The sequence below is a fragment of the Desmodus rotundus genome, chromosome 6 (genome assembly GCF_022682495.2).
Source record: "Desmodus rotundus isolate HL8 chromosome 6, HLdesRot8A.1, whole genome shotgun sequence".
NCBI lineage: Eukaryota > Metazoa > Chordata > Mammalia > Chiroptera > Phyllostomidae > Desmodus > Desmodus rotundus.
This window is the reverse complement of record NC_071392.1, coordinates 107,867,410-107,887,303: the sequence shown is the minus strand read 5'-3', so window position 1 is coordinate 107,887,303 and position 19,894 is coordinate 107,867,410. Positions and strand designations below refer to the sequence as shown.

General features: G+C 46.0%; 1 protein-coding gene across 1 annotated transcript in view; it reads left to right on the top strand.

Moving 5' to 3' along the window:
• Positions 1–12,023: 12,023 nt before the first annotated feature.
• TOP1 (DNA topoisomerase I) overlaps positions 12,024–19,894 on the top strand; it is a 75,538-nt gene continuing 67,667 nt past the window's right edge. The window contains exons 1-2 of the mRNA XM_024559818.3: positions 12,024–12,307; positions 12,600–12,624. Of these exons, the coding sequence (XP_024415586.1) occupies positions 12,275–12,307; positions 12,600–12,624 (58 nt within the window). The 5' untranslated portion in view covers positions 12,024–12,274. The remainder of the gene's footprint in view (positions 12,308–12,599; positions 12,625–19,894) is intronic.

Genomic DNA, 19,894 nt, shown 5'->3' with positions numbered 1-19,894 from the left:
ACTATAAATTTTCTAGCAGCCACATTTTAAATAGTGAAAAGAAATAGATGAGGCCCTGGCCAGGTAGCTCAGCTGGTCAGAACACTGTCCCAATACGTCAAGGGTATAAGTTCAATCCCAGGTCAGGGCACATAACGAATCAATCAATGAATGCATAACTAAGTGTAACAACAAATCAATGTCTCTCTCCCTTCCTTTCTCTTTCTAAAAGTCAATCAATAAAAATTATGTTTTAAAGAAATAGATGAAATTAATTTTAATAACATGTTTCCATCCAACATTTCAAAAAATAGTATTACTTCAACATATAATCAATACAAAAATTCTTTTTTTAAAAGATTTTATTTATCTATTTTTAGAGAGAGGGGAAGGGAGAGAGAAAGGGAGGGAGAGAAACAACAATGTGTGGTTGCCTCTCACGTGGCCCCTATTGGGGACCTGGCCTGCAACCCAGGCACATGCCCTGACTGGGACTCAAACCAGCGACCCTTGTTTCAAATTCTGGTGCTCAATCCGCTGAGCCACACCAGCCAGGGCAATATAAAATTTCTTAATATTTTATTTTCTCCTTGTACTGAGAGTTCAAAATCTGGTGTCTATTTTACACTCACAGCACATCTCAGCTTGGACCAGCCACATTTTGAGTGCTCAGCATCACCATGTGCTAGTAGCTGCAAGACTGGTCAGTATAGTTTCGGAGGATGCTGAAAGCTAACTGGTCTGTATCCTGTTCTGGGAGACACTACTTCTGAGAAATATCCATAGGCATTCCGTAGAAAAAAGGGATCCTCAGTCACATAAGTCTTAAAAACACTGTCAAAGTGAAGCAGGATTTTTATGCTTGAGGACCTCCCAGAGTTTTATCTGTGCTAATATATGATGTGATACTAGGAACTGACCACAGAACATGTAGCATTTACATAACTCATCTGAGCTCAGATCTCTGTTTTTGTAAAGCATTGCTGGGGATTAGTGTCCAGTGGAATGTTCCCTGGTAAATGCTGGGTTAGCGCTGGCTGGTGTGGCTCAGGGGATTGAGTGCCGGCCTGTGAACCCAAGGGTTGCTGGTTTGATTCCCAGTCAGGGTACATGCCTGGGTTTTGGGCCAGGTCCCCAGAAGGGGGGCCATGAGAGGTAACTACACATTGATGTTTCTCTCCCACTCTTTCTCCCTCCCTTACCCTCTCTCTAAAAATAAATAAATCTTTTTAAAAAATCAACGCTGGTTTAGCCATATCCCTCAGTCAATGAGTGAGGGATCCCCACAGAAAGAACTTGGGGTTCAGGCAGCCTACTTCATGTGCCTCTGAGCCTGGCACAGAGGAAGTACCCCAAATCTGATTGAATTGACTAATTGTGGGAAGCTGCAGAGGGCAGGCCTACAATCAGTAAGTAAAAATTGCAGCATATTTGAGCTCAAACAAGAAAGTTTTTTGGCCCTGGCTGGTGTGTCTCAGTTGGTTGGAGCATTGCCCCTTAAACTGAAAGGTCGCGGGTTCAATTCTCAGTCAGGGCACATGCTTAGGTTGTGGGCTCAGTCCCTGTTGGGGCACATATGAGAGTCAACCAATCGATATTTCTCTCACACGCTGATGTTTCTCTCCTTCTCTCTCTCCCTCCCTTCCCCTCTTTCTGAAATCAATAAACATGTCTTTGGGTGAGGATTAAAAAAATAGAAGAAGAAAGTTTTTGGAGTTTTGTGTGAGTTTTTAACAGTTTAAAGTAAACTTGCCAGATCTGTCTGGAAAATGCAATTGGTAGCCTTATAATAATGATTTCTCCATCACTAGGAGTGATTAAGGCTGGATCTCTGGGGGATGGAGGTGGGAAGGGTCTTCCCCAGAGTCTCAAATTTCCTTTCTTCAGAACAAAAAGACAGAAAGGAAGAAAGCCAGCAGTGGGCATGAGAACGTGAACTTTAGAGGAAAGTGATCATATGTGCATGCAGACATGTTCTGGACCCTTTATTAAGAACACACTTCGGGATTCTGGAGGCCCAGTGGAGGGTCAGTTTACAGCCAAAGCCCCTTTGAGGCTACAGGTCCTTGGTTCAATTCAGAAGATTTTTAAATCTATTTTTTAAGCAGTCCACATCTGGTCAATGACTAATTGAATCCATTAATCATCAACCAATCAAAATGTATGTATGTCTGAGCAGTGGACAAGAGGATGGTCTGCCTTGAAGTTGTTTTTGTGGGACAAAGACAGACAAGCCCGGTCTGTGCTGTTAGAGTCATCGGGACAGTGGTTAGCCTGGGGGTAATGACAGGAAGGAAGCAGAGTGGGGTTTCAGGGGGGCTGGCAAATTCTGATTCTTGATTAGGTGCAGGTGACACAGATGTGTTCAGTTGATGGAAATTCATAATCTGCAAATCTGCATGCTTTTGATATGTGCACATTACTGTGCGTATATTACACTTTGGTAAACACATTTAGAAGTTGCTTTTGTAACGATTTACGACTTTATCACACCAAGAGCAAAAGTGTGATTGTGATTAACCTGACTAAAACAATCAGGCGGGTCTGAGATTTGAGCTGAGGAGGAAGAGGTTAACCAACAACCAGGTGTTTCTCGTGCAGGGTCTGAGCAGCAGTTTTGCTGGCTCAGAGGGCAGCTGAAGGTTAGCCATGTTGCAGAGAGTCCCCTAAGTATCCATGGACAGGCAGCACATGAACTTGGATCAATTGTCTTAGAACCTCTAGGTGCCCATCAGTAGTGAACTTGGAAGTATCTGGAAGCAGGAGCCTTTAAAGGTTGGGTTCTGCGTCACCATGCCATTCATGGGGCCTGGCACAAAGTAGGCGCTCAACTAGGTGTCCCCTCCCTTCCTCTTATCTGGATTTCAGGCATGGCAGGCCCAGAAGTGCCAAGGCCTTCTGTTGGAAGAGGCTGGAGGACCCCATTTAGAGCTGGCAACAATCTCAGAGGCGGGCACAGCTGGGCTGATGACAGAAGGGGAAACGAAACCTTGCATGGCTCACATGTGCTCAAGTAACTGCAAAGAAGCCACCTGTGGTCAGTTGAAGTCATGGATGGGGGCGAAAGAGGGAGCTTCAGAGAAGTGGCAGAGGTGATGAAGGAGGTGCATTTCAGGGGACAGAGAGTGGGGGAGGTTTAAAAAAAGCACAGCAGTTAAGAATAACAGAAAACATACCATAGGTTTGAAGGTGGGGGTGGCAGGTTTCAGGTGGGAAACATCAAAGGTAACAGCGGTTTATAATAGGCCACACACCATGATGCCAAGGAAAGAGACCCTGGGCTTAGAGCGAGGTGGTGTTGGCAAAACACCTGACTGAGCCGTTGTTGCATCTGTAAAAATGGGACAATAACAGTTCCATCCTCTGGAGGTTGTTGAGAGGATGAAACCCGTTGATGCGTGTGAAAAATGGTGCAAATCTCGTAGCTGCCGTTCATGACAACGATACTGGCAACAGCGTGGTAGGGAGAAGCTTCTGCTTCTGAAAGGCTGACCTGGGAGCCAGAAACAACCAGAAGTCTAGAGGGCAGCAGAGAAGGAGAAGAAGGACCACCTAGAGGAGTTCTTAGTGCAGGTGCCCCTGAATTTCAATGCAAAATGCTGTATTTATGAGCCTATGATTTTTTGGAGGGAGAGGGTCCATAGCCCACATCAGTTTCTGAAAGGAGTGTATGACCCTCCCCACACCCCAGCTGTTTAAGAATTATTAATCTAAAAAAAAATTTAAAAAGGAAGAAAAAAATTAGAAAAAAGAATTATTGATGTAGAGAAATTGAGGGCCAAGAGAGCGACGCAGATGAGACAAGAGGCGTACCGTCACGTGTGGATCACGGGAGCCGCCTCCGTGGACCTAAGACACGGGTTTCAGGGATGGAGGAGAGTCTAAAAAGAAGAGGCAAAGGAGAGAGAAACTGTTGGGATGAAGACTCCGAGAACCAAGCCAATTCACGGGGGGGGGTGAGGGTGAGACTGGGGGTTCAGCTCAATTCTCACTGTGGCCAGAGAAGGCTGGGCAAGTGGACGGATGGGTGGGCAGCCCAACCCAGTAGCTGAGCATCGGGGAACTAGTGGGGTCAACTGCAGACAGGGAAGGTGGGGGAAATTAAGAGACCTGGACTGCATGTCTGGGGAACTGTGAAAGGAATGAGTGGCAAATTCTTTCCGCTTGCCTGGTGCAATGGGAAAAAACCGTCAGCCAGTGTACAGAGATCTCTACCTGAAACACTTCTGGCTGTGCAGGCGAGGACGTGCAAGAAGGCACCCTGCCTGGGGGAGAAACTCGTAACTGCTGTTCTGCGGCTGCCTCAGGGACACCTCGGGGTGGAGTGGGGGGAGGTAGAGACTTTGCTCTTCAACGATTGTGAGTTTGTGTCCTGATTTGACCATTTCATTCACTTTTTAAAGCAGCAAATATTTCTCAAGCACCAACTATGTGCCCAGCTTTCTATTGGGTGGTGATGCCACATGAGTAAGAGATGGTTCTTGAGCTCAAAAGTCTTACATTTAGTAGAGGAAGGGGACAACGACAATGCAGAATGATAAGGACTGCACTGGTTGCTATGGGAACAGAGAGGAAGGACACTCATACTTCTGCAATCTCCAGTGTCATCTGTAGTGTCACTCAGTCTAAGGAGTTTCCTGGCACATCACAGGCCCCTACTAACACAAGTTAGAAGGAGCTCACTGCAGTCCATCATTATATTCAAAAAGTATTTTTTGAGCATCCTCTGTGTGCCGGGCACTGCTATAGATGCTGGAAATTCAGCATTAAGCTAAACAGATTTTTAAAAAATCCCTGCCTTTATCAAGCTTGTATTCTAGCAGGAGGTACATAAACAATAAACAAGTACAGCGTTCAGTACTTTGTGACTAAATACTGAGAAGGTCTTTGGAAACAAGCAAAGCAGGGATGAAAGGTGGGGAATTGATGAGGGGAAGTGGTTGTGATTTTAAATACAGTGGTCAGAAACAGTCTCCCTAAGAGGGAGATATTTTAGGAAGGATCTGAAAGAGGTGAGAAAGTAGGCCATGGAGATGGGGGCGGGCCGAGGATGTTCTGGGTAGACAGGCCCTGAAAGGCAAAAGTGCTGAAGCTGGAGGGTGAGTGATGCATGGCGGCTGGAGAGGACTGAGGGAGACGGAGTGCATTAGCAGATGAGGCTGGGGAACCAGGGACAGGGGAAGGCAGGTAGAGCCTGGGGGGCGATTGCGAGGACTTCAACTTTTACCCTGAGTGAGATGGGAGCCACTGGAGAGGTTTGAGCAGAGGAATGATGAGGTCTCACATTTTCAAAGGGTCACGTGTTCTGAGGATATCCCATGGGAAGACAGCATGAAAACAGGGGATGTCAGTTGGGAGGCTGCTGCGTTAAGCCAGGTGAAGAGGATGGAGGCTTCGGTTAACATGGAAGCAGAGGGAATGTGAGAAATGTTTAGCATCTGGATGTTTGAGGATGCTGGCCACAGGATTTGCTGACAGAGTGGATATGAGGGTAGGCAGGTGAGAGAAAGAGTCAAGGGTGACTCTAAAAAAAAAAAAAAAAGGATGACTCCAAGGCTTCGCCTGAGCTATTGAATTGTGACACGGAACACCAAGGGTAAGGGGGGCAGTTGGGAAGAAAAACAGAGGATTGGTTTGAGGTCGTGTGTTTAAGAAGCCCATTTGAAATGCAAGTAGCTGTGTTGGGTAGGTGGCTGGATATACAAGCCTGAGGCAAGGGGGCAAGCTACTGATTTACAGACATAAACTTAGGGCTCCTCAGTATGCAACGGGTATGTAAAGCCACAAGAGCGGGTGGGATACTGAATTAAGAGAACAAACAGAAGAGATCTGAGGACTCCTCCACCAACCAGCAATGGTGGCCTCACCTGCTTTTCATTGGAGAGTCCAAGGCTAGACGTGGACATTCTGTCAAGTTTCGTACAGATACTTTTTTCAGTGTTCTGTCACTCAGTTCTGAATGCACATGCTCCCCAGGAAGAAAAGTCCGCAGAAGGAAAAAAAAATCCATTTAAAATAGATTGTGTTGCCATTATCCCCAAATAACAGGAGGGCCGAGCTCTGGGTCCTAAGGAGGATTTGCAGCCTTCAGCTTTCTGCCATGAAACCCTTGAGGATGGGCTCCCGTGGAACAGACCGCCCGGTTTGCCAGGCCGTGTCTTATAATTGATGGTTTACTTGTCTATTTGCTGTCCGGGACTGTGGGTTCCTCCAGGTGGAAGCCCTGTGTAATTCATCACAGTGCTGCTACCAGGGCCTGGCACCCAACAGGCATCAGAAAGTGTTAGTGGAACTTAACCGCACTGCAGAATCTGAGAAGGGACACCCATCCACCTGGCTCTGCGTGTCCTCTGGCTCATCGTCAGAGCTGGTGTCTATTCTGCTGAACTCCTTCCCAGGCACCCGCAGCTGCATCCTGAATCCTTCAAAGGTAGAGACAGATTCTGTAGCGGTGGACTCTGCCCTTTGGGAGAATATCCCGGGATACGTCATCCTGAAAACCGAGTTCTCTGTGTCAATCCTTACCCTGGAGGTGAGGTTTGAAGCAGCCTGTGACCTCCTGAAGGCCAGGAGGAGTGTCTTCGCCAAAGACATCCCTCTCCTTATCTGGAATTCCTGATATATCAGCCCATGGTGCTAGCACTTTGCCAGAGGTGTTGGGATGATCCAAAAGGCCCTGAACTAGAAATTACCAGGCCCTCTTATTTGCACGTCTTGTCCATCATAGAACAACAACAACAACAAAAAAAGCAAGCAAACAAACAAAAACTCTCTTAACCCCAGGATACTCTAGTTACTGCTTTATGTTCTTCCCCTTGTTTATAGCTAAACCTTTGAACAACTTGTCTAAACTTGCTATCCTCCACTTCCTCACTCAGGCCCATCCCTGAAATAAGGCCTTCTTTCCAAGCCTTCCCATGACCTCATCAAGTCTAATTACTTAGGTACCACTGTATGCCAACAACTTCCAGTCGCTCTCCTGGGCTCCAAACACATGTATACAATTGCCAGCTAGATCTCTTGACTTGTGTAATCCACAGACACTTCACATTGAAATACATAGAGCTGAACTCATCTTTCTCCCAAACCAGGGCGGGTCATCCAGAAGCAGGTTCCCTCCTTTGTGAATGGCATTTCCATCCGTATCCTTGATTCCTCCCATCTTCCTTTCTCTGACATATATAATCGATCACTAACATATCACCCCCACCCCATATCATGAATATCCCTCAGATGCATACACTGTTCTCCACCCTCACAGTTTTCGTGCCAATCAGGGCCATCATCACCATCATTTTTGCCTAGATGACATCAACCTTCTTCACTCTGCTCTAGCAAGCCTCTAGTCTTGACTACTTCAAATCCATTTTCTACACCATAGGGAACATTTACTGAAAGGCATATTATGTTCCTCCATTGCTCAAAGCTCATCAGTCGTTCCCCATTGGTCTCAGGATAAATTCCAAACTCCATAACCAAAAGACCCTGAATGAGTTGGGTCTTGTTTACCCTCCCAGCATCATCTCTCATCACCCCTGCTCACACCCTAACCCTCAGCCATACTGAATTACTAGTAGTTCCCCCAATGAACCATACTCTACCCAATGTCCGAGTCTTTGCCATCCACCTGTAGTGCTCATCTCCTTCACTTGCCTTCTTTTTCTTCCCTAACCTTCACCTGGATAACGTCTTATTCCCACTTCCAGGCCTCAGTTTAAATGTTATTTCCACTTGGAAGCCTTGTTGGACTCCTCAATTCTGGCACCTCCTCTAAAGGGATCCTATAGCAAACACACTGTACTTTCCCCCTAAAATACTTATCATAACAGTGGCAATTATTTATTCTTGTGTCTGTCCCACCTAGTAGGCCCTTGAGGGCAGGCACCTTGTCTGTTGAGCGCACAGCTGAATCCTTAGCACCAGCCATGGCATCTGGCTCACCGTTGGTGCAGTGAGAACCCTGGGGAGAGATAATTACAGAAGTAGGTCTTGGCAGACTCTTAGAGGCAGTAGCCACAATGGGATGTGGAGGACAGGGTCAACGGAAGAGGCTCCTGGGCGTTGAGCCTGCATGACTGGAAGTAAGTAGAGCTATTTGCCAAGCAGGGACCATAGAAGGGAAGGGTAAGTTCAGGGAAAAAGGTGAACTCAGGAGCAGAGGTCTGTAGGGGTCATCAAACAGACACATGCAATAGGCAGATTCTATAGCTTCAAAAAGAAATCAAGGATAGAGACATCCATTTGAGAAACTATCTATAGAAGTCAATATAAAATCCATAAAGCTTCCAAGGGGCAGGTGTGGAGAGAGAAGGTTGACGACAGAAGCTTTGGGAATACTTATATTCTGCTGGGAGAAGAGGAGGAGGCAGAAAAACGGCATTTGTGGAAGTAGGAGGAAAACCAAGAGGATTTACAGTCACTTGAGTCCAATGGAAAGCACCCAAGGAACGTGCCATCCACATCCACGGGGCCTTCCCTTCTCTACCTCAGGCCAGTCCCTCCTCATCCTGCCATGTGCTGCAGAAAGGTTCGGGAGAGTACGGCTACTCTATTTGGAACCTGGGCAGTCTCTGATTAGAATGGAAGTCACATCAACAGGGTTTTAAGAGGTGGAAAATAAGGCAGAAAAGGTAGCAAGCATGAACTACCCTTTCCAAATATTTCAAACAAGGTGAGGGAAACTGACCTAAGGACAATTTGGGAGGCAGAGACTGGGCTCCATAGTCAGACTAATTGGATTCAAATCATAGCCCCTCCAGTCAATAGGCGTGTAACTTTGGGCAAGTTAACTTAACCTTCTTAAGGCTTGGGTTTCAGGTCTGTCAAATGGTAGGGCAAGTAGTACCAGCTTCCTATGGTTAGTGAGAAATAATGTAGGTGAAGCACTTAGCATAGGGCAGAGCACATGGGTAAGACATCAGTTAATGTGACATGTTATTTTTAACAAAGTCAAGGGGGGACACTGGGAGAGGAAGCAAGTGAAGTTGCTGTGCAAGAGGAAGAGAAGATGCTGGAGTGAGTCAGGCTCTGGGAGGTGGTGGGGATGGGATTGAGGACTTGGCGGGCTTGTTTGAGGCATGAGAAGGTAGATATTTTTAAAACCTGATCATAGCTAAGCTGTCACCTGCTGGTTATTAAGTGAGGCTGCCACTTCTGTTCTATTTTCTTGGAGAGTCATGCTGAGTCAGCTTGGGGGTTCTCTCACTCACAGAATATTCCAGTATTTCCTGGAGCCCCAGTTCCTGCCTCTTTGCCTCTCCTGCCCACTGGTCTCGAGGTGGAGGCAGCTGGATCTGAGCAGTAACACAGTGTCCCAGCAGCATACCCTGTGAGAGGGAGATTTAGAGAGAGCTGCTGTCATTAATGTCTCCTTGGGCTGTACCCTGGACATAGGCCAATATCCTCAGTCCCCTTCACAGTCTGCGTCCTCACAGTCATTCCGTGGTTAATGATGCTTCTGAAACACTTTCAGCGGTCTCCATGGGCCTCCTGAGTAATCTCCCATCTCCAGTGTCAGCTCTGCAGAACTGTCCCCAACCTATGGACATTCTCAAGCCAGCTCAAACCCCTGGCATAGCTCACCCTGCAGTAACTTGCTGTCACTGGGGAGGACTCTCCATCTTCCCAGCCTGTGGGAATTTCCCTCTGCTCTGTTCTGACCAAAGCTATTCATGACCCTGACTCTGCCTTTACTCAGGATGCTCTTCTTGCTGCAAAGCCTTCCCTCCTCTTCCAAGGCCAGCTGCTCTTCATCTTTCAAGAATGGCATCAAACTGGAAGCTTTTCCTAATATTGCCCCCGCTACTACCACTGGTGTGTTGGATGTGCCTACCCCACTCCAGTGTTCCCACGGCAACTGGTGGCTGTCCACCTCTTGCCTGTTATTCCTTGTGTCATATGGTGACGGTTGGGGAATGTCTCTCTTGTTATCAGACCAGGAGCTCCTCCAAAATGATGTTCAGGTCTTATTAATATCTGCATCCCCAGGGTAGCACAGCATGAAAGGCCCAGGGGACGAAAGGGAAAATAGAGGCCTTGAGAGTGCCCAGGAATCAAGTGCAGGTTGGGACTGTATCACTTAGAGCTCTTGGTCTTAGTGACCCACCAGAGCTCCATCAAACAAAAGGGGAGAGGGGATTTATTTAAAGGTACAGGAACAGGAGTGAAATAGGGCCTCAGGGGATATGATAAGAACCTGGGCCCTGAACTCTATCAGGCTCTTCTTTTCTCTTTTTTCATTCATTTGTTGATTATACATCTCTTCTATAGGCTCTGTTGCTGGGTGCTGAGGATTGAGTGCTAAGCAAGATAGGTCCCCACCCTTCAACAGGGAAGACAGACATAAAACCATTAATTGTCCCCTCTTGGTAACTTATTAACAATTGTGATAAATGTTGCAAATGAAAAGGACACCATGAGAGGCACTTGATCTAGTTGGGGAAGAGGGAGTCAGAGAGTACTGGGGGTGTGGGGGTCACTTTGAGAAAATGATATTAAGGTTTAGCTTTGAAGCATTCACAAGAATTAATCCCAAAGTATTTACCAGTAAATGTGATAGAGATGATTTCAATGGTCCATGGATGAACACTTTTTGTATTTATTTGTAAATGATTTCATAGACTATTATTTTTTAGGATGAAGAGTATCGATTTAAATATTAAGTAATAATAGTGGAAGTGGTAATAGATATGACAAAATTCACAAAGGTCACACTTGAATTAAGCAGGTTATGCAGTGTCTTGCCAGCTACTTTAAGAATTTTGAGCTTTATTTAGGAGTGATGGAAAGTATTATGGGAAGGGGATGATCGTTAAGTCTCTGAATGAAAACACCACTTTGGCTACTGTTGGTGAGCAGTTTGTAAGAGAGCCAGAAACGACGCAGGCACCCCTGTTAGGAGTCTATTTTAATAATACAAGCAAGAGATAATGCCCACTGGACAGGTGTGTGGGAAAGGGAGAGAAGTAGATGGATTAAAGAAATGCAGTCAGAGGGACTAATGAGAAATGAGGGACAGGAAGATGTCCAGGGTGGAGCTTTTCTAGCTGGGTGGAGGAGGAGACAGATGGTGAGCTCAACCCTGGAGAAGCCTGCGAGGTGTCCAAGTGCAGATATTAGGTAGGTCACTTATCTCTGACATAGTTTTTAACTTTTCTAAAATAAGCGACTTCACAGAGCTACTGTGTATACTCAGAGCAGATTACACAGTACATTTTCCATAAAGGGCAGCTCTGGTTGCCTCTGCCCCACAGTGAGCTAGTGATTCAGCGCTGGTTAGAGCCCAGTCGTGTTTACCCCAGGTCTGGTCCCCCCCTCCCCCGGGCCAGGCGTCCGCCATCCACTTCCTCAGTACAATTCCTGGCTTACAGTATTTGCTCAAATGTATGTAGAATGAACGAATGAAATTAGGTCTCTTGTGACCCAACGCTACATGTACCCGGCTGAAAACTGAAGCTGAACCAGACCTTTGGTCGGTTGTAAAATTAAATTTTAAGAAGTGGGCATGAAATATATACAAGTTGGAAAGCCTGCACAAAGGCTGGGGCGGGGGCTCCTCCCGCCTAGAGGCCTCGGGGTCTGGTTAGCGAGCGAGGAAGCAGTGGTGGGAGCTCTGGGGACCCCTGCCGCCGAGGTACCCGCAGTTCCGGGAAGATGCAGAAGCGATGTCCAGCTTCGCCGGGGCTTGGCGCGGTCCCGCCGCTGTCTTTAAAGACCCACCACGTGGCCCCGCTGCCGGCTCGGGTCCGGAGGCGGTGTCCAGGCTGCGCCTGCGCACTGCTTAGCAAGAGGGGCCCCCAGGTTCCGAGAAAAAAAGCGCCGGGAGAGGAAGGGCAGGTTGTTCGGGGTGGGCGGCCGTGGGAGGAGTCGGCTCCTTATGCAAATCACAGATTCGCGCGTGGGCTAGGGGCGGGGCTTGCGGTGCAAAGCCCGGTCCTCCTTGGGTAGCGCGAGGGGGCGGCCCCTGCAACCCCCGGCCTCTTTCCGCGAGCCTCTGACGTCGCCGACGTCCCGTTTAAAAGCGGCCGCGCAGGCGCAGTGAGTCGAAATGCGAACTTAGGCTGTTACACAACTGGTCGGGTCTGCTCTCTCCGCCTGCTCGGCAGCCTGTAAGCATCGCAGCCGCTGTTGCCGCTTCAGCGGTTCTGGGGGTGTCAGGCCCGCCGCCACCCCGCTGCTGCTTACCCGCGCCTTCGGGAGCCACCGAGAGCACCCGTCCGTCCGCACAGGCCGGCCCCGACCGTCTGCGTCTACTCGGCGCCCCTTGCCGCACGCCGCGCTCGCCGCTTCGGCCGAAATGAGTGGGGACCATCTGCACAATGATTCCCAGGTACAGCCCGACCTCCCGGCCCCTGTCGGACCCCGCAACCCCGGCTCCCACCCCGCCGCTTTGACAGGCCGGAGCTCCCCGGCCAGGGGCTGCCGGCCAGAGGGAATAGGATCTCTAGGCCCCGAACGAAAGCCCCGAAGTTATAGTTTGGGGGGATGGTTGCCCCTTCGGGCCGTTCCCGGCGCCCCAATCCCTGGGGGCGCGGGGTGGGTTAGGCCCCCGGCCGCGCGCGGTCGCCACCCGCGGAGTTAATGTGCCTGTTGTTTCATATTCCCTCCTTTTCTCTCTCCAGATCGAAGCGGATTTCCGATTGAATGGTGAGTGTGACCCCCGCCCCGACCTCGGGCCCCCCAGTCGCCCGCCGCCTACCCCCGCGCCCGGCCAGAGGACAGACATGGCGTCCCAGAGACTAAGTCCCGGCTCCTCGCTCACCGGCCCCATTGTTCCCATCGGGCCGCCTCTAAACCCCCTTTCCGGGGATCCCAGCCCCCCCAGATCGCGGCCCTCCCAAGAGGGGGCAACGGAGACCCCGTGTCGCCTAACGCCGGCCCTGGGGCAGCCTTTCCGCGCCCGGATTTCTCCCGGGAAAGTCGCCTTGTCGACAGTCGGGACTTAGTCTCTGCGCCATTTTCTTTTTCTCTCTCCTCTCCTTTCTGTGCCTGTGTCTCTTTCTCTTCCCTCCCTCGGCTCCTTCCTTGAGCTGCCCAGAAAGCTTTCTGCAGAGCAAAGCCATATAAATCACAGACCTCACCAGAGAGGGAAGGGTGGGAGACTGAATTGTTACTATTTTTTCCAAAGAGAACTTTATTTTGCGGGTTATTCCCTTTCTGCTCCGTTTGTTTCCTTTTCTGCTTCCAGAATGAAAGCTCTCCTTTGGCAACTGTTGATTTTTTTTTTTTTTGGTAAGATGTTTATGATAGGAATTATGGCTCTAAAATTAAAGCTACCCTTTGTGGAGTTCTTCATATTTTGGGATTGTTTTCCCCAAGTTGTGTTGTTTGCAAAGGTAGTAGTACCTCCCTTCAGAAAGTTTGCAAGCCCTCGGTGGGCCATCCAGTGTGAATGTTGGACTCCAGCATACTGATTTATTTTTAAAAAATTAAAGTGTTATTTACTAGAACTTTTCAGTGTGGCTAAGGTTCCTAAGGCAGTGTTTTTGTAGAAATGCAGTTTAGTGTATTTGTCAGGGGGAAAAGGTGGTTGAGCATCTCATCATGGTCCTGGTGTATTGGCATTTTCTTTTGGACTGTGGAGAAGAAGATGATTTTATTTATTGAAACAAAGAGTGGCCATCACCCACCCCTGCTTCCTGTTCATTCTTTTTCAAAAGCCGCTGTTTCTCAGAAATCCAGAGCGACTTGCTTTTTCCAGATCTTTATGTTTTAGAAACCTGGTTTAGCCAAATCAAGGCATTTATTCTTTGAATATTTCCACTTTAGTTATCCAGTGAAGATTCCCCCCAATAAAAGGCTCACTCTTTGGGCTTTTCAGCAGTCCTAGTGAGAGAGAAGGTTCTCTCTGTGATGTGCTGGGAATTCCCACTGATTCTGTTGGTACATAATCCTGCTCAATTGAGTTTGGGTTCCGGGAACCTGTCCAATGGAAGAAGCTGATGAGTAGCTTTTCTGATGTTGTAATCAGCAGTCCATCATGTTAGCCTGCTCCACTGAGAGCAGCCTTATGTTCAGATTTTGAAGTGGGGACATCCAGCAAGAGATGGTACTCTGCCAGGAGATACTCTGGTTAAGTTAAAGTGGAGCATTTCTTGAGCACCTATTATGTCAAGCACTGTGCTTAATGCTAGCAGCTGAACCTTCGGCCACAACGCTGCTCTTGCCCTCAATCCAGTCTATTGGGGGAGACCTAATTAGTTAATTATAAGGTAGGTGCTAGGGTATATTATACCCCAAATGCTCTGGGAGACTAGGGGACTTAATTTTGTCCGGGGGGAGGGTGGGCGTGGGGAAAGTTTCTCAGGAGGTGACTTCTGAGCTGGGTGTTAGGCAAGACTAGAGAGATGCTGAGTGTTAGGGGCCAGAGAATTTCTTAACTGTGTTTAGCCAAAACCGATCAGGATTTTACAAGGGTATTGAGGCCCTTGCAGTTCAGAAAACTGCAAAGAGTATAAATGTTTCTTTGGGATATGGGAGCAAAGAAAGGATGTGGTACTTGTAAGAAGTCCTTTCAACTTCTCTTGGAGGAAGGTAGGATCTTAATACAGAGAAAGTGTGTTCTTTTAACTTTCAGGCTGGGCTGAGTGGGTAATATATTTAGTAGTGAAACAGAGTTTAGTCCCCTCTCAGAAAGTTGATATGGTTCTCACCTAAATTATACAAAGGAAATACTGAATATGTGAGTGATTGTGGGCTGGGTAGGTTATTGATTTTTAGTGCCATTTTTATACAGACTGAAGTAAACTGGGTATATTGATTCATAGAGTGTGTTTGTTCACTCGTAATAACAATAATTGCTAATATTTATTGAATACATCCTGTCTGCCAGGCATGAATATCAGCTCTTTTCATGGATTATCTAACTTAATCCCCAGGAGGGCGCTTATGATTTAGGTACTGTCCTCTCCGTTTTACAGGCGAGGAAATCGAGGCTTAGGTTTACTTGCCATCTTGCCCAAGGTCAGTGATTTGGGGACTCTAGAGCTCACAAGCTTAGCCACTCTGCTATACGCGTGATTCTGGTTCGATTCTGCTAGAAGCTGCACGTCTCTGCTTTCTCACAGAGCTGAAAAAGGCAAGAGGGCAGAATTTGATAGTTTGTCATTTGCTTACTTTCTAATCTAAACCTGCTCCTTCAAGGGAAGAAGCACTTCAGCTGCCCCCACACTTCCCTAAGGGTCTGACACTGGAGTGATTATCTTTGTAAGTAGTGTGTAGAAGAAAGATGTAGAATTAGTGACTGTGTGCTTGCTCTGGTAAGTAACGCACTGGTAATTAGTGATTGATTTACGTAACTCTTAGTCGTTTTGAAAAAATAAAAATCAGTGTTTAATTATGCTCAGACATGTCATTATTGAACTTTGTATAAAGAGTTTGCTTAAGTTTGATTTTAAGGGGACCTAACTTAAACCCGTCTTGCAGATTAATTGTGCAAGTTCGTAATGTTAAAACAAGCGTCCCTCATTTTGCCTGCCCCCATCTCCAAAGATCTAAAAGACTTTTGCCCTTTGGAGCTCATTCTTTACAATAGTTAAAAGTGTTGGCTGCTCTTAGTAGAATTTAGAACATTCTGACAGATACTCAACTGCTGGGAAAATCTGTTATCTGTGAAATGTATTTGTATTTAAAATACTGACTGAGCTGGGAGTTCAGGAGCAGAAACTATAACCTCTTTTCCCTAAGTGAGAAGACTTCTTTCTAAGTACTGGTAGCACTCGCTGCAGCGGGGCGAGTCATTGCCACAGTAGTGTGCAGACTGCCAGGCTGTCTGTAGAGTTGCTAATGGTAACATCAGGTTGGGGGTAGTGATCCTGTAGCTGGTTCAAGGACTTGAAGTTTTGCCTATCTATTTTGTAGAGTTGTGGGGTTCTTCCCTCCCCAGCATGAGCAAAGTATAATGCAGGATTCCATCAGTGATTCTGAGAAATGTTATATGGGATGGTCGTCTGAAACCATCTTGTGTTGATTCTGGTTAGTTTAATGGATTCAAATCGGATGGGGGAATGAAATATAAATTGCTCCTGATGTTAGCAGATAAGTTGTACTTCTGTGCTGTTGGGTGTGGATTGGGGTGGGGGGTGGGAAGGCTGATGATGTGGCTATCTGAAAAGTCCCTTCACATTAAAAAAAAAACCTGCAAAAATGAGATCTGGCGCATCTTGCTGCTCAATCCAGAAACACTGGAGCATTGGGCCCCAGTGTTGCCTTTCTTTGCACTGTAGCAGCCAGATTTCTTGGAGCACGTTTTCAGATTTAGCCGGCTGCTGTAGAATCTTATACCTCACTTAGATATAAAGCAGAATTGCCTGTCAGCATGTGCTTTTTGTATTACTAGCATGTAAGAACGCAAACAAATTTTTGATTTCTATATTCCCGGTAAAACAAGAAAGTCCAGGAGTTAGTAAAGGAATCTGAAATACATCGTGGTTTGAAAGGTGAGCACTAGATAATGCTGTCTCTAATGCTTACTTTTCTTTGGTAAGTAAAGTAAAATGGAAAATACGAACCCAGGGTCAGTCCCCAAATCTCATTTGAACCAGTAGCAGCAAAAAAAAAAAAAAGAATTGAGTCTGACTTTTTTCTTTAACATCAGCATAAAAATGGGGAATTGTGAGAGTTTGAAAAGGGATTTGTTAATTAGTTCTGGGTCTTAGTGAATTATGAATTAGGATTCATTTATACATTATACAGTGCCAGAGAGTCTTAACATGTCTTAAAGCGTATATTCCAAAATTAAGCTGTTGGGTTTTATTGTTTGTTTTTGGTATGTGGAGGAGTGTGTGTGTGCAAAAGTGTCTGCTTTTTGAGTCTAATATATTAGGGAAAGCTCTGTGCTGTACGTTACAGTAACAGTTATCCTCTCCTGTTACTGGTGTGGGAAAGGACTCTGCTGTACTTTCTGGGTGTTGTTATTTCATGTTAGGAGCCTTCGGGTTGTACTGAAATTATCTCGTGTTAGTTGGGGGTGAAATGAATGTGTGTGTTACAGGTCTTTAATAACAACTTCGGCCATGCTTTCAGTGCACAATAAAACTGGTTTGCCTCAACCCTGTTTGTTCCCCCAGAAGTGTGCTTTGTGAGGGATCGCATCCTTTCCATATGAATCTGTCTTGAAAGCTTTAGGTTTACTTAGAAAAGTGGATGCAATTGTAATTATTTACATTTGAATGAGACTATGGAAATGATTGAAATGAGTATTTGATGCGGGACCCCGGTTAAAAAAACCCTCTTGAAAGGTAAAATAGAGTCACTTCATTGCATTTGAAGGTGGAAGAGAGGCAGTTGAGTGACTTTTCTGTGCCTTCTGTCTTAGGTTATCTAGCTCCCCCTTAATTATCACAATAAAGGCATTGGGCAGACAGTTGAGAATTTGACTTCTTAAGGTAGAGAGAGTTTGGGATGGGAGTTCCTTACTGGCCCTTAAGATGTGACTGAGGTATTGTGTTTAAACTTTGAGCAGTAATAATTGGACCAGGTCTTTCTATTTCCATGCCTAGTAAATCTGAAGTTTGAGAAGCAGCCTTCCATCCCCATGGCTCCAAGTCAGTAGCCGAAGTAGGAAATCTGAAATAGAGGCAAACGGCATGGAACAATAAAGCAGTTTGCCAGCCCCAGCCCTTCCCTCACAAACCCGCCCATCTAGCTAGGGGTGTGCAGTGTGCTAGCATGGGACGTGGGAACTGTGGAGGGGGACACTGAAGGGGGGGGGTGCGGTAGCCTTGAGTATATTAGGTGGGAAAAGCTTTATCGTTTATAGTGGAGTATCTATTATTAGATATTAATGGTATTTTTGGTAGTGTTACAGGAAGTGACTAGTAGCTTGCCGAAATGATTTAATAGCAGATATTGTTTAACATGATATTCTCTGTATGTTCAAGAGATTCTAATTGTTTTTCAAACTGGGGGAGAGGTGACTTTGCTCATTATCTCGAGTATATCTCTATGGTTTATAGGTTGTAATATTACCAAGCTCAACCACCCATTATAAAAAATCTGTATTAAGTGTCTTTATCTGTCATTTAGGTCTCTAAATTTTAGTAAAGAAACAAACTCGAAGGAAGCTAGGCAATTTAAGTTTTAATTTTCTTTTTGGTAGGTATTCATTTTTAATTTGTTGTCTTAAGTTTTTAGATCCACGCAGTTATCTCCCTGTCACCTTTACCTTATACACTATTCTTGAAAATTTTTCTGAAATGTATAGCAAATATTTTTATTTACATCTATCTCCCTTTTGCCCTTCCCATTAGATTTGGGTTAAGGTGCATCTCCACCAAGCTGTTAATTCCTCTCTGAGCCTTTGAAGTTGACTAACTGTTTCTGTGGATTTAAGGAACCAAAGAACTCAGTTCATTAGCATTTCTGAGACACACCTAGATAAGCAACAACAAAGGGTGTTAAAGCAATTAGCAGTATTGGGGGCTTTACTTCTCTGTTGTTGAGGACAAGTCTAATAGATTCCTGGGTATTCTGATGCTTTCCTATATGTATTTTAAGGACAAAAATCTGCCAACCCTTGGATCCAATATTCTTTGTATTTTTCTCAGCACAGCCTAGCAAAGTTAGATGCTCAGGAGATTTATTGGAGGAGATATCTGACTGTTTAGAATTTACCTAAATAAATAAATAAATAAAATTTAAGTTGAAGGTTAGTCTTACAGCAGAATACACTAGAAATGCACCCTTTTGCTGGTTAGTAAAATTCCAGGTTTTAAGCTTACTACCATATAGAATGCCCAAACACATAGGCAAAGCTTCATAGACAAAATACTGGTTGGGCAGAAGGCTTATCAGCAGGTGTCAGGATTGATGGATTAGGGGATCCCATTGGCTAAGATCCCTTCCTGTACCCAACTCCTATAATCCCTTTATTTCTTTGTACAATGGCTGTCTGGAGAAAAAATAGCTATCTGAGCTCCTGTATAGCAGCAGAAGGGGAAGTGAGAGGAAGGGAACTAAGTTTGAGAGTTTAGTAAGCTCCACATTTTTGTATGCATTGAATCTGAGTTTAAGGCAAGCAGTCCAGATTGTATAGGTCTGTGGTAGGACCAGAGACAGGAAAGGGAAAATTTTCATTTTGTACACCTTCTCACCACCCCTGTTTGGAATATACTGCCTTTCAGATTCCAGAAACCCCACTCAGGCTGGAATTTGTCAGCTTCTAGTACTGATGTTGTAATCACAGCCTACCCTTAATTATCTGCTGGTAGAGAGAGCTTAGACCCCTTGCACCTGGAATGTTCGGTCTTCAAGAGATGCTTTGGTTTTAAGGCTGGAACCAGGCTGATATCGAAGGGTGTGAGTGATGAAGAGAGAGCCTGTGTGGTAAAATGGAAAAGTGGAGTAGAAATCAGAAAACCCTGGGTAAATCAGTCCCTCTTCTCACAGTGAGACCTGCCCTGGCCACTGCACCGTGCTTTGTCGTGTGTAAACAAGGACGATACTTCTATTTTCACAAACTGTTGACAATTGCATGAGTGTATGGGCGAGCCTTTCTGCTCACATTGTGAAGTTTCAGCTGTGGTCAGACAGCTTCTACATACTCTGAAATGGATCTTGGTTTGGAACGCTAGGTTTGGTGGCTCCTTCCTTCACTGGTGTCCCTGTTAATGTTTTCCGCCTCTCCGACCTTTACAGAGTTGATGGTGGCATGTAGTGGGAGTTGGTTGACTCTGCCGAACTGAACCGCGTGGCCTGAACTGACCCTTCCGACTAGGTGGTGTATGTAATAGATTGGCCAAAAAGTCCGTGTGGTTTTTTCCATAAAATAAAAGACGTTTTTCATTTTCACCAATAACTTTATTGATTGGGATATTTTGTGTATATCAGCTATCTCCCACTATTGGCTTCTAGTGGGTAGAGGCCAGGGGTGCTGTAAACATCTTCCCGTGCATAAGACAGCCCCACAGCAAAGAAT